The sequence below is a fragment of the Heliconius melpomene genome, chromosome 10 (assembly GCF_056956725.1).
Source record: "Heliconius melpomene rosina isolate 202511_hmr_F chromosome 10, ASM5695672v1, whole genome shotgun sequence".
NCBI classification, from domain to species: domain Eukaryota; kingdom Metazoa; phylum Arthropoda; class Insecta; order Lepidoptera; family Nymphalidae; genus Heliconius; species Heliconius melpomene.
In genome coordinates, this window is record NC_140398.1 from 17,641,785 (window position 1) to 17,657,223 (window position 15,439).

At 33.7% G+C, this 15,439-nt stretch overlaps 1 protein-coding gene across 2 annotated transcripts in view; it reads right to left on the bottom strand.

The window, feature by feature from the left end:
- The window catches only part of Oatp26F (Organic anion transporting polypeptide 26F), a 47,546-nt gene that overhangs the window by 20,467 nt on the left and 11,640 nt on the right, over positions 1-15,439 (bottom strand). For both annotated transcript variants that reach the window (XM_085192179.1, XM_085192180.1), the window contains one exon: positions 14,458-14,587. In XM_085192179.1, the coding sequence (XP_085048305.1) occupies positions 14,458-14,587 (130 nt within the window). The remainder of the gene's footprint in view (positions 1-14,457; positions 14,588-15,439) is intronic.

Below are 15,439 nucleotides of genomic sequence, written 5' to 3' on the forward strand. Positions count from 1 at the left end.
ATGTTCTCATTGTTTCTGATATGAGAATATTTTTAGCAGATTGAGATCGGACCCAGAACGAACCGTGACTGGTACTAGAGATGGATGTTTTACTAAAGCTACAATTCGCTTAGAAGTCAATTTTAAGCTACTGGTAAATGTATGTTCATATGTATTTGTTTAAAATTCAACGCCACGTTTATGCAAAAAACCAGAGAAATACGACTAGATATACGAGTATGCATATGTTGTCAGTTTACATAAAATAAGCCGCAATTACGTACATGCTCCTCGTGGGCATCGAACCGAAACTCTATTTGCATTTGTTCCTGAGTCATATTTAACATGGCTAACCTTAGTTAGTTGTACCTTGTTGTTAATTCCTTTGTTATAAAAAAGTCTCATGGGTCCAACTCCTGCTCCGTGGACCTTATACTTACCTATTAATAATACTGAATACTGATTTTTTTTTCATTTGGATATAAAAACGGTGTCAGAACATACAGATAGCGGAGTTTTAGTAATAGGGTCCCGTTTAACCCTCGGGCATGGAACTTTAAAGAACTAATTATATTAAGGATGAACACTTCACTCTAAGTTGTATAACTGGTACATCATAAAAATGTTCTTGACCCCACTTGGGTGCCGCTATGCACACAGCATTCAACAGTTAGTTTTGCTCATAAAATGCACGGATAGCGGATAATGTTATTTATTATCTAATTGAGAGTTAAGAAAAGCTGTTGAAACTAATGGAATGCTAGAAATTATAGAATTGATAGAAATAATTAGGAAACCACGTATTTTTGAGGATGTAGTAATGATATGTTAATGATGGGTTATAATTTTACTTAAAATTATTTATTTTATTATTATTATTATTATTATTTTATTAAAATATATATCTTAAATTCAATAGAGACAGATGTGACCCATCCTTACAAATATTCGGTGATCGTGACTCCGCATAACCTGGAGGTATTGTCCAAGCGGTGCTGATTGATTGCCACTTTGTGTGTGTGTATCATCATCATCAAAGTGAATTATTATTATAATATTTATAGTAATAAGAAATATCGTGGGAAAATAGGTAATTTAAATTTTATATCTATAATTAATATTATGTAGCTGAGCACGTAGGAGGGTAGGCAGAGGAAACCTGGGAACTTAGTGTTACGACACTCTGCTCCCATTAAGACACTTCCGTTTACCACTTTCCGCCGTATTTAGTTGAACGCGCCAATCTTTGAAACGACTGCTTGGATTTGAAAAAATATTTTGGTCTTATAGTTCATTTATCGAGTAAGATATGAAATGAATATAATTAATGTTTCTACTGGAAATGAACCTACAACCGTCGCGATTTTAGTGGAACGCTGTAGCGCCACTATACGAGTATTGCATTGACGCAAGCATTATTTATAGGTACATTATAAGTATAATTTGTATTCATATTCGTACTCATATTAGATCGCCTATTCAAATCCAAGTTGACCATAAAAAGAATATATTAGCTTCACTTGTCTCGGTCTGGTTGATACAAACGCGAGGGTTCAGCTGGCCCGTTCCTTCTAAGGTCGACGGCGCGTGGAGAATGTAGAAGCGCAACTTTATTCTATGAATATAGGCGTTAGTTTATAACATTTATACTGACCATCATACTATAGATTTTTTTTCTGCTTCACGCTATATTTCTGACATAGGGTAGGTTAAGCTGAGGGAACCTGGGAATCTAGTCTTAAGACACTTCTGTATCCTACTTTCCGTCGAATTTTGATACATTTGCGTGTTGAATGGCAGAGGTCAACGACGGTCTTATTATAAAAATATATCCAATAACTAAGGAATAAGACCTACAAGATTTGTACGAGATATATACAGGTACCATGAATACTGAATGTACTGAAACCGAATTGCCCCGCGTGATAGGATCACGTTCAAGAAAAAAACTATCACCCGCTGTAACTGTATGAATGTGATATCAGATCGTTTGCCATACCACCACGTACGAATGTGTATTATGTCAGATTTTAGTTAGTTTTATTAAAATGTTTTGTTTTCTAAGCAATTTGTAGGCCGCATGGTGTGGACTGGAAAAACTCTGCACTATATAAAGTAAAATCTCCGAAGTAATCCATCCCAATCCTGTAAGAATCTAGCAAAATTTTTTTACCTTCTATCCTTCACTCCCTAAGGAATCTATATACATGCAATAATTCGGCGTTGGACGCCGGGTGGTTCTGGCTATGCAATGACTGATATATTATACATTATGTGATGTTGTCATAGCTTCACGCTGTATCAAGTATGTCAGTATAAGGAACCTAGTGTTAATTTTCAAGACATTCAATGCCGCGCTTTGTCTTCTTACCAGAGCGAGGAATTTTCTCGACTCTCTGGTTTTTTTTCAGCCGATTGAACACGAACCCTAAAGAAGAAAAAACGCAAAGCAATAACTAATTTATAAACATTCCCTAATAATAATCCACATAAGCTTTATGCGTTATGCTACAATGAAATTTGCATTTGAAACTGGGATTAGCGTTTAATATTTTAGTTTTAGTTCTCTTTATGGGATTAGTTGGTCCAGATATGATATGCTTTCAGAATTCAATAACAAAATGGCCATTGTCCCGTAATCCGCTGTAAGCCGTGTGTTCGCGAGTCGCAGTTGAAATTCTATACATATTTATTGTAACATATTCGAATATATTTATCATAGGAGACCCTCGTAGCACTGCGGCACAGTATCTGATTGTAAACGTGACGGATGTGCGTTCTATTTCCTCGAGAGAAAGAATAATTTGCATTTTCACGCTCAGGTAAGCAACTAAAGCATGGCGTTAGGTTCCGCCACCCAACGTACAATGTTTCTCAAAATTGAGCGGTGAGTGGGGAACAGTTTGTCTTAGCACTAGGTTTCCTCTACTTACCCACCTATATGCAGGATACAATTTAGATAAATCTTTTAAAATAATGTATCTATCGTATAGACACATCATCGTGGGAATAGCAGATAAGATTTAATATAATTAAACCATAACAAAAAAAATCCCCTCGACGAACGAGGCAAACTGCGGCGTTGAGTTCGTCATTTTGAAGCTAGGAAACCTTTTAGGGGTATTGGTAATCCACAACTAATTGGAAGGTATCACTGGAAATATTAGCCATAGCAGTTTTTACCGGGAGCCGGGAGCGCTAACGCCGGACATTTGTTCACCACCAACGTACCCTAACTCTTATAAATGGAACGATCAGTGATAACTTATTGCTATCAAAGAGAGTAAAATTCATATGTAGTATTAAAAAAGAGGAATTTTTGTGTTCTCCGTTCTAGGCACTGGTAAGCTGAAAGAAGCTTATTTGGAAAACTTTGTATTTAATTTATCTATAAGCATTGCTTATTTATATACAATGGCACAGTATTTGTCAGGAAGCGTGGTCGATTCGATTTCCTCTTGGAGAAAACAATGTCATGTCTGCAAGTAACGATATTTAAATGTTGAAAATGATCTGAATATAACAGGGTAGATAGAGGGAACCTAGAGTTAACATGTAACTTGCAACACAACTCTTTGTGTTGCAAGTTACATACTTTTTACCTTAGTGCTTGTTAGTCCAAATCCTATACTTGACCTTTAAGTTTACGTTGAAAAGCCCATTTTAAATGATATTTTACGCGTATCAATAACATTAAGCTAAAGTTACTCCGTCAATGCCACGCAGAAAGAAAAATAATAAATAAACAAAAAAATAAAGCGATTATAATCTCACCTTTACTAATTTCAAGGTTGTTCAGTTAAATGAAACCTTATCTTAGTAATTACCTACAATTTGCAGATTGGAAAGACTTACTGGCGTTTAATATAATAGTACTAATAATTAGAACTTAATAGCTACTATTTATTTTATGATTATGTTGTTTTTTTTTTATTTCTCGCTTTATCACTATCGGATTAGCCAGAAAGAGCGAGAACATTTTCGCATAGTGTTTCGTCTCTTTAATTATGTTTTCGTAAAGTTATAGCATTTTATTTTTAACCTACTCAGACTATAAACTAGAACAGCTGCCTAAATATATACCTCTAAATATATTTTATATTATTTTTATAAAGACTATTATTTAAAACTTTTCAAATGAACCCAGGAAAAATGATGGCCAGTCTAAGTGCTTCTTTTTCCAAGTTGGACGAGTTTGTTACAAGTTGGGGCGTATTATGCAGTTTGCTTCGTAGGTAATTGAGTTTTCAATTACTTTAAAGAATAAATAAAGTCTTAAGTTTAATTGTTATTGCGTTAAAGTTATTTAAGTTGAAAAGTTATTATTAAATTCGAAATGAGGCATCTGATGTGTGAAATTAAAGTTCCTTTTCACTCTAAAGTCTTATTTTAATGAATCGGCGGCGTTGAGTTCTGCCAATGCCTATTTAATGTCTGGAAATAAGACTTCATAAGACACTTCTTAACTCCACACACTCCCTCTGCTTACCCTGCTACATGCGGAATATAGCGTGAAGCGGAAAATTATAAAAATAATGATAATATATATTATTATTTATAGAAAAGAAGAATAAGGGAAGTATTAATATTTTATGTTTACTATTTATAATTAAAAGTTTATATAATCTACTTAAAATGTTAATACTTCCCTTAACATTTCAAGCCTCAAACACTCGATGCACTTCTAATTAACTACATATAAGTAAACAGTCTAAGTTCGCAACTAATGAAATTCGTTCTCGTTCAAGAGCACTCACTTGATTAGAACTACTAGGGATTAAGTGTGGCGTGCAGCGTTAAATTACGTCAGCGTCAGTAAATTAAGAACGGAGTGACTTATCACTTGGTTGGTGGTATAGGTATTTGGATATAATATTAAAGTATATAAAAACAACAGCATATAAAATTTTAAAATTTCAAGAGGAAATCAGGAAAATTGCAGGTAAAAACACAATGTTCATTGCGTCATTCAATACTGCACGTCTCCAAAATTAAGCAGAAAGTGAAAAACGGAGTGTTTTAACACTAGATTCCTCTGTCTACAAAAGTAAAAAAACGAGTTAAGTACATAATATCAAAGTATATAATTTCAGAATACAGCAGGTTATACAGCAGGTTGAAAACTTTCGTTTATTTTACGCACCTTAGTCTTGTGGTTGGTAGAATGACAGCCTAATGATAAATGACTGCGTTTTCCACTTCTTACCATTTTACGTATTGAATACACTTTTTGTATTACAACTCAAGCCTTTTGAAATATTGCTCTAAATTTTCTGAAAATACTCTAATGGATACATAAAGGCGGTCATGGTACAGTGGTACAACGTATGACTGTTAACGCGACGTAGATTTGATTTACATTCACATTCAGGAAATTAATTATTTTAATTTTCCTGCTATGGTGACAAGACAAAGAATGACGTGAAATCCGACACTATACACGTAATAACTTAACACTAGTTTCTCATTGCCTACTCTATGCGGGATAAGGAAATCTATTTTTGAACGATATTCACTTACCTGCCATCTATTTTTTTAATATATGAATCCATCCATCTCTCTGGATTATAAAGAATTATATTAATATTATAAAAAATGTCAACTTTCGAAACTTCTTAAATTACCGAGTAGGTGTCGAACCCATAACTGTAGAGATAGCAGTCACAAGCTGTCCCACTGCGCCACGAGCGACTCTCCGTTCCTGCAGGAATATTTTTACAAGAGCTTGCTTTTGTATTTAGTATTTCTGTAAATTCTAGAATATGTCTGAATACGCAAATTCTGTCAAAATATAAGAAAAATCTATACAAAAGGTATCTTAAATGTAGGTTCCCTAACAACCCGAAATCGAAAAAATATCAATAATAATCAATAACAAGACAAAATGAAAAAACAAATAATTCTTAACTCTCTTAGTCGTATATAATGGATTAACCTTCGTAATGCCACTTGAAAAATGCAATATTACGAGCTCATGTTCAGTCTGGAGTTTTGCCGCTTCGTTGGAGCTGATTACTCGCTCGCTGCTACAAGTACTTTATTGGATTGGGACTTGCTACCTGTACACTTGCTCGGGAGGTTACCATCTTATCTTTAAGTTCAAGATATGTTATTTTTTTAAAAAATCCGCTTCACGCGGTATCCGCTGTATTTTCCGCGGAATTCTGGAGCCATTGCGTTTTGAGTTGAAACTATGCCATAGTAAGTATAATTAGGCATAGAGCTATATGGGTTCAAATAAAACTATGTATCTTTATATTCTAAGCCACAATAAAAACGTTAAGGGAAATAATTCAGAAATTTTTAAACGAAATTATTTGATTTCAACATTTTCTTAGTCCCAAAAAATTATATAAATACAAAAATTGTCCATAAAAATTTAATCGCCTGGCAACTCCCAGCTAATGTCATGCGAAATGCTGTCTTTCGTTAAACCGCGCGTAAATTGAGTGTTCGGGGCCGTACTCGTATGTTGTCAAACATAATGTGTAATTTAGTCAGTGAAGTACGTACCCTGGCTTATAGCTGTATAAATATGAGTACAGTACGACCTACGAGTCGTGGCCGCCCTAGAGTTTTTGACAGACTTGATTTTTAGAACTTTTTTCTCTTGATTATTTTCTTCCTGAGTGAATAACGCGTAAAAGTTCAGAAAACCTAATTTCACGACGACAACGACTCATCGACCGTACTGTACTTCCACTTTGTTCCTCGTCATCGTCTTTGAACGAAAATATAGAAAATTTTTCCCCTTTTTAAATTTAATTCGGTCTATATTAAATAATAAGGTTTCTAACGAAACCTTTGATTTTGTTGTAAAGAGAGTAGATTACTACTTTGTCCATAAATATTAAGCTGCACTCACAGTCGCTAATTTGTAGATTAAATTGGCATTAAACTGACTCTAGTAATATAAAATCTATATATTACATAGGAAACTAGCTTATGCGGTACAGTGTCTCCGTTCAACTATTGAACGGAGTGTCTTAACACTAGATTTCCTTATACTAGGGATCTAGGGAAACGTTTTTTTGCTATAGGTAAAACCGTAGACATTCACTCAACTCAACAATCGCAGACTCAAAAACTAAAGTTGAAAACTTAACTCAAAAAATACAAAACATATTTATCGCTCCTTCGCAGGCGGAGTGTATTAATTAATCGAACAACCAATTAAGCCTAAGTGAATGTTACAAAGCCTCGGAAAAATATTGTATTTTCAATTTTAAGAGTTAACTCAGCCGCAGTCTCGGAGATTCAATTGAATCGGTATTTAATAGTAATAGCCTTAATAGCAGACAGCTTTAAATTTGATAGGCATTGGAAAAATATCTATAACTAGTGCTTTACTCGTGGCTTTGGTGGCGTCTAGATACTACTTGCAGGAATAAGTAACCGTACTATTTCTAAAAATTCACATCAATAAAATAATAATTTATTCTCATAGGGATTTTCCAAAATTCATTTCTCACTTACGCTTTACAAAATCCCGTACACAGCAGGGTAGACAGAGGGAGCCTAGTGTTAATACACACCGTTCCCCACTTTCCATCGAATTCTGAAGGCTTTGCGTGTTGAGTGGCGGAACTCGGCACCACAGCAAAAAAAAAAGAAACAAATAAATTTAAATAAATATTTCATTTCCTCGAGTGGGCATCGAACCTACAACCAGTCGCATTTACACTTACACTTAGTGCCCCTGCGCCACGGCTGAACTCTGTCTAATTCCATAAGTAAACCTATACACCAAATTGCAGCGTTCTACGCCGCGTATAGCTGTGCGTTGTTTGTTAGTCACTCAGTAACGGAAGAGTTTTATACATGTAGATAATTGAGTTTAACAAATTAAAATTTCGCTGTTTGCTTCGCGAAAAGCTTAAGGAAATTTATAATTAATTTTGGAGCTCACTTCGGAGTCAACTGAAAGTTTGAATATTTTGACGCCACCTAATACAAACTTGTGCGTGTTAGTATATTTATTAATTCGCACCTGACTCCTCAGTTCATTAAGAGTTCAAAGTTTAATTAATTTTTAAAAAGTTCTGACACATTTTTGTAGGTGGTTTTCTTTGTTTACGCAGATTTTAAGGAAAAATATTAGTTCATTGTTAAATCTATACTTCTATAATTATATTATAAAGATGAAGAATTTGTTTAGTTAAATTAGCGCATGTATCTCAAGAACTATATTATTTTAAATAAAAAAAAATGTATTGAATAATCTATTTATTAAGAAATATTGTACATGCTTGTACATGCCAAGGTCTCCTTGGGCATTTTGAAGAGTTATATGAAAGTCATAATATAACTCTTAATTTTAGTTTATTTGACCTCGTGAGTAAAGCCGAGGGTAATTTTTTTTTATGTCATAGAAGACTTTCAACATTAACTTTTCATATAAAGATATAGAGAATAGAGTTACAGAGGCTATCAGAGGGTTCGACTCCCACACAAGGGATAAATTATTTATATTTCTATGAAAAGATAAAAAAATATATAAAATACATACTTGTATATACATCAAAGAATTTTGTCATAATAGATTTCTAAACAAAATACCAAGAAAAAACAAATTTACTTAAGATATTTCCCTTAAAAGAAAAGCTAAAATCGATGGTACCTCTAAACAAGTACCATTATTCGTATCTAAAGACTTAAAAGTTTAATTCCGTAAAAGTGCGGAGGCTATAAAAATGTCCAAAGTTAAATGGGCCAGAGGAGAACACCTGTTGTTCGCGCGAATGGACGACTTGGTATAAAACTAAGCAGAAAACCTAACTTATTTATATAATATTTTAGAAAAGTTTTTTTCTTGTATCCCACATAAAATACTCCATTCAATTTTCGAAACGTTATGTTGAGTCGCAGGACTCAACGCCGCGCCTAGTCTTGTTAGCAGATCGTAATGAAAGTAATTCATCCTCCCGAGTGGGAATCGAATCCACAACGGTCACAGTAGTGGAGTGCCACGTATCCACATGGTGTGGATGATACTTGAGTTTGTTAGTTAACTATATTACAGTATTATTTCTTATCATCTATGTTATCTTGCAGATAGTCTATGTAAATAAGTGCGTAACTGAAGGCTATCTTCAGTTATCACTATACTTTCACGTGTTTTTTGTATTTAAAATTAATGCTAAATGCTTAAGAATGATTATAAAATAACTTAAGGTAATAAATCCTAAAAACGCAGCGTAGAGCTACGCTATTCAACACGGAGTGTCTCTAGTTCTATCAATATAATCTCTATATCTCTATGTATGTGATGTTCGGCAGAATGTATTTAATTTCCGTTGAAAGCCGTTTGAAAATTAAAATGCCCTGTCTAAAATAACCGCGGCTTAGAGTTCCGCCGCTCAACACGTCTTAAATCCGGGTAAGCAGAGAACTAAACGTCTTAATACTAAACTCTCTTATGCTTATACCTTGCTATAAACCTGAAACTTAAAAAAATCTTCATAGTGGGATTCGAATACCGCGAGCAAGTTAGCTAGAAGGGTGTCAATATCACATTTGCGCGCAATAATAAGATTTATATATAAATAAATAGCAGTAAAAGTGTTATTAGACTTGAATCGAAAAGGAACAAGAGGGTTACAACTCAATTAAGGGATAGCTGAATGCCCCGGAAGTAGCTCCCAATATGGCGGCGTTTCCGGCTCAGTATAACAGCAATAAATAGCGCGATTCTTGTTTCCTATAGCAAATATTGAATTGAAAGCATTCATCTTTTTGCTTTATAAGAAAATATATAGGTAGGTATAATAAGTACTTATAGATAGATATGTGTAATGTTTTAATTTGAGAAATATTCATACATTTTCAGCATATATCCTTCGTATATTATTTGTATTTTCTCTGGTAAAAAGACAAACTGTGGCGTTAAGCTCCGCTTCTCACAGCCGCAAATGAGGAACGGAGTGTCTTGACTAGCTTCCCTCTGCCTAACCTCACATAGCAATGTGGGAAGAGGTGTGACGCTGCCCTCTGGTCTTTCTTTGAATTAAATTTGACTCTACAGCCAAATACTTTAATTAAATGATGACCTTTAATATATATTCGTCAGTTAATACTCGAGCTCATTATGAGCGCGCAATGAATGTAAATTTACTGTCTCGCTGTAATAAACAAGTGTAAACCCGGTCTTCCTGGGCAACATATTTTATAGCTATTTATAGCGATGCTTGAGTCATTTACCTTATTTAAACGTAACTATTGTTTTTTTTCTTTTGAAAATTCTCGTTCCGTTTAGTAGGAATGGTAAGCTGTCGTAGGTTATGTCTTGTTTTGATTATAAGCTGTATTACTGAAAAGCTAAACCTGAGTTGGTAGTTTATGCGTGAAAATGGAACAAACATCCATTCACACAAACATAAACATTCACATTTATAAGGTTAGTAAGATATATATTAGTAAGGTATTCTGGCAGTGGTAAACAACACTAACATGGCTATCAGTCGTTAGCGCGTGCACCCGCGTTTAATTTTATAAGCCCATGATTTGTGGGGCGCCGCCCGCCGCGCTGGGCACAGCCTCACGCGCCTCGGGCGGGGGGTAGAGGGGGGTTGGTATATTACATTTTTGCCCAATTTACTACCACTAGTACTACTTAGGTACTACTTGTTATCATCGTGCTATACTTATTGATAAAAGAAGTTCAGTTTTATGTTGTGCTTTTTTATAAAACTAAGTTATATCAGTATAACCCCAGCGGGATACAATATATCCTTTCTCCAACTATTCACACTTCAACAATATAAAAAAAATACATAAACCAGTAGTTCCCAAGATTGGCGCGTTCAGCCAAACAAACCCTTTACCTTTACAATATTAATATAACATAAAGATAAGTACTTTATACAAAAAGTGTCACACTTTGAGGATCGCTGTGGCCTAATTTACGGTAACAAAAGAAAAAAAACACGGAGATCTCGTGGCTTATATTTTCTTGACAATCTTTTGAGGGCGTCCCAGATTTTTGGGGTAACCTAGAGAACAATATACACATGTCATCAAAATATTTCAGGCATTGTCACAGCTTACAAGACTCACTCGTCTAAGTTTTAGAGATGGAACTTTATATTTATATATTTTGCAGCAGTTTTCTTGTAAGTAGACAAAGGGAAACTAGTGTTAGACAACTCTGTTCCTCACTTTCAAGATTAGCGTTCGCCCACTTTTCAAGATTCCCATACCTAGAGCGAAGAAATATAATCATTTCCCCGAGTGGAGACGGAAACCACAACTATACTATACACGCCAAGACTCATCTCACTACGATTCATTTTGTTTTGTTTATTTATTTTTAAAGGATATAATTAAAATTAAAACAATATAATTGGTAATTATATAAATGCTTAATATTTTTGTAGAATAGTAATATGAGATTTTATTTACCATATAATATTCGGTAACAAATCACAAGTAATATAGCAACACAACAATAGAGCGAGTCGCTTACACCTGTTGGCGGCCATAACTCCACACCAAGTTAAGCTGAATTTATAGCTCAGCTTTACCAGGATGTAGACTATATGGAAGTCCCATATTGTGAGTATAAAAATATATCTAAACTTTTTTTAAGCCTTTCTTTTTAGTTAAATTATTTTTTCTAGGTCGTCTGTAACACGTATAACATCTCAAGTAACAATCTTTTATGTATATATAAATTTAATATAATATAAACAAGACTACTATATGATCTTTATTATGTGTACCATTTTTTATTATTTCATATAAATGTGTAAATATTACAATTCCAAGTACATACTCGTACGTAGCGGAAGGTCAAATATTTTTTATTTCGTAAATGTCACTTGCAGTTACTGAAATATTTTTTTTTATCACACACGATTGGCAATAGTTGAAAGTATTTGCAACTAAAACTAATGTAGGCTATATCCATGAACTATCAATTTAAAAGTTACGAAAATTAATAAAGAAATTTAAAATAAGGTATAAAATTATATTATTTGAAAATATAATAAAACTTTACAGTTTCACGCTGTATCCCGCACAAATCAAGGAAGGCAGCGGGAAAGTAGTGTAAACACACTTTTTTTCACGTTGTATCCCGCGTTCATCAGGTTACGCAGCGGGAACCTACAATTAATACTTAATTCCCATTGCTTGTTGAGTGCACTTTATATTGTTACCAGATCGAAGATAAAAATAATTAATTCGAATCGACATCCGTCACGTCTACAGTCAGCCTTCGCGACGACGGCCTCAAGCATCTAATTTAATTAGAACACATAAATAAAATACAAGAATATTTTTATCACATTTAGTAATGCTATGTCCTGGTTCCATATACACAATGGTAGCACAAAACTAATGGGTTTCGAATGTTACGTGGTTGTGGCTAATATAAAAACATTGACTTGGCCATTTCGAGGTATTCCCTTAAAAAAAAAATCTATTTTCTATATAACGTTTTATAGGGATATTATTGTAAATATATCGTATTAAAGTTTCTTATATATTTTTTAACAGAGATAACAGAGTGAAGCTAGGAACCTAGTGTTATAACACTATTCCCATTAAGACTAACGAAAAAAAATAAGTTTACAGTATTAAATGATAATCAAGATATATTGGATTTGCCAGCTCCGTTGGTGTCGATGCCCATGGGAAATTATGGGAACATTTAGTTACGTATTTCGAGTGCTTGAAACCAGCTGTTAAGATGCTAAATTTATCTTGTATGTTATTTAATAGAATATTTAGTTTTATCAGGCTGCTGAAGCCTGTGCTTCAGCTGAAGCTTGTGCTCTACTGTAGAGCATTGTGTGCATGTGCACGCGATATTATTAGGTTCGATTCCTATACGAATATTATTTATAATAGGTAGATATTTCGCCTTTCACCGCTCTAAGTGCAGTGTTTGGTGCCGCCATTTAATACGCTTATTTTTCTTATCATTTTTTTAAAAAATATGTGATTATTACTACGAGTTTTTTGTGTATATAAATTATTAATCATATAGAGAAAATTCTTTCAAAAAAAAATAATACCTTCTTTATAAAAAATATAAAGAATGAAAAATATAAGTGATTTCTTTCCGTATATCAGTACCAGAGCTATGTTTTTCAGAATTTTTTATACAAACCGCCTAGCTTAGAAATATTTAACATAGAAACTAATAATAACCAGAGCAAAATTCAAATTTTTTTAAATCCTCTCCTCTCTCTTTTTTCATGTAAGAATTTGCGTAATCTTGTAAATGTTGGTTCATAATTAAATAGCGAGTGTAATTCGGTGAATAAATCAAGTGTTAATCTTGTTACGACACGTATTTACCTCGTTGCTATGACTACCATATTTCGTTGTTAGGTTAATATCTTCTTATGAGGGCAGTTTTACTGTATTTTTTTTATAATTATGTTAGAGACCCTTTGCATAGGGTCTGATTGTAAACGCGACGGTTGTGAGTTCGATTCACACTGGCGGAAAGAACACGAGACAGTGTCTTAACTCTAAGTATCTTTTGCCTACTTTGCTATATGTGGCGTTAAGCTAAAAACACAAAGTACTAATGCACATGATATGCAAAACACGCTACATCGTGTGTTGAATGCAATACGAAATGTGTGCCGCATTATTGTTAAAGAGACGTGCACTTGCGGCGATTTACATTAAAATATTGATATTGTTTGTTTATATTATACTAGCGGACGCGCGCAGCTTCGCCTGCTTATTTGCACCCTTAGGGGTGAATTCTAATAAACCATGAAACACGTGTTCAATGAAATATTTTTAAGAGTCTCAATTTCAAATTTTATAAAAATCAGTGGTGATATTAAGATTTTTCCATATAAACTTTTAATCCCTTATTGACACCCCTAGGGAATGAATTAAAATAAACCACGAACCATGTGTTCAATTAAGGCAAAACACAGCAGATATCAGTATAACATTTTTATACCAGAATTTACTTCTTAGACTATCTGTGTAAAGCTTTTTAGGCAATTTTTTTAGCGTGAATTACCTTGGTAATATTACCTTATAATTTAGCGGAGTTAGAAAATGAAAATAATTAATTCCCCCGATGGAAAATCGAACCTGCAACCGTCGCGTTAACAGTCAGACACTGAGCCGTTGTGCCACCACGGCCTCAAATTACCAATAAAAATTCAGATTTTATTTAAAAACTGCAAATGTAGCATAAGCTTTATATGATCACACGACTTCCGTGACTATCATTAATCGATTAACTATTTGCGCGTGAAGCGAAAAATCGCACTGTTTCTAATCTTTTTGTTCTGTATTAACAGAAGCATAAACTATATTTTTTTCTTGTAATTTAATACATACATACTAGTTTGACTTAAATTTGAAATAGTAGTATGAAGTAGAAAAGACAATATGACAATAAAAAACAATTTTGTAGAAGGCATTCCGTTGAATATAATTTAAAAATCACAAAAATATTATTAATAAATATACTTTTACTTCAGAATAAATTAGGCTTACCTTGTATAGCACCGGCCCAGCATAACCAAAACAGTGCCCATTTGGCTGTCCGAAATCGTTGCAGCCAGGCTGGCCGTAGTACCCCCCAACCGCATCTCTGCTCTCTCTCAGTCCATTCGTCTCTATCGGCCTAGAAAAATATTTTAATTAAAAATATAATATAATACATAGGCCGGCTTCACTACTAAAATATACTTTACTATAAAATAATTCTACGAATAGGGGTAGACCGTGCCCAGTCTACCCCCAAAATTTTAACAACAAAAAATTTGTCTTAAAAATATAAAAAACCACTTTACACAAACAAATCTGTTCAACGCTAAAGGTCCAGATTCCTTCTGGTAAATATTTCTAGCTATAGCAACGCCCATGGTTGTGGGTTCAATTCCCACTTGGGGGACTGCATTTCTTATTACTCTGGTAAGGCGATGAAGCGCCGCGATCAGCTTAGCTACTCAGCACCCAATATCATGACTCATGATTATCGAAGATGATAAAAAGGATGGCAAACGGAGTGTCTTAACACTAGGTTTCCTTTGTGTAGCCCACTATTTACAGAACACAGCGTAAAATAAAATAATGTGATAACCGTGAAAATTAAAGATATTATTAAAAATATATATTTTTATATGTTCGTGGAAACAAGATCTTTATATTATACTTCGAGAAACTGTTCTTCTACTACGAAGTATATGATGCAAGAAAAACGAGAAAAAATTATAGAAACAAGCAATTATTTCTAATAGTATATTTATGACATGTGCAATATCACATTACGTTCAATAATTTCATAGATTACAACGGCCTTCAAACCAGAAAGCCATAATACATAACTGCATTTAATAATTATATAACATACTAGACACTCGCTCGTGGCTTCGTCCGCTTGAACTACATAATTATTAAAATTCTTACCTGCATTACTTGACTAATAATAATATCATTTTAATAATAATATCGACACCTAAATTGAAAATAAAGT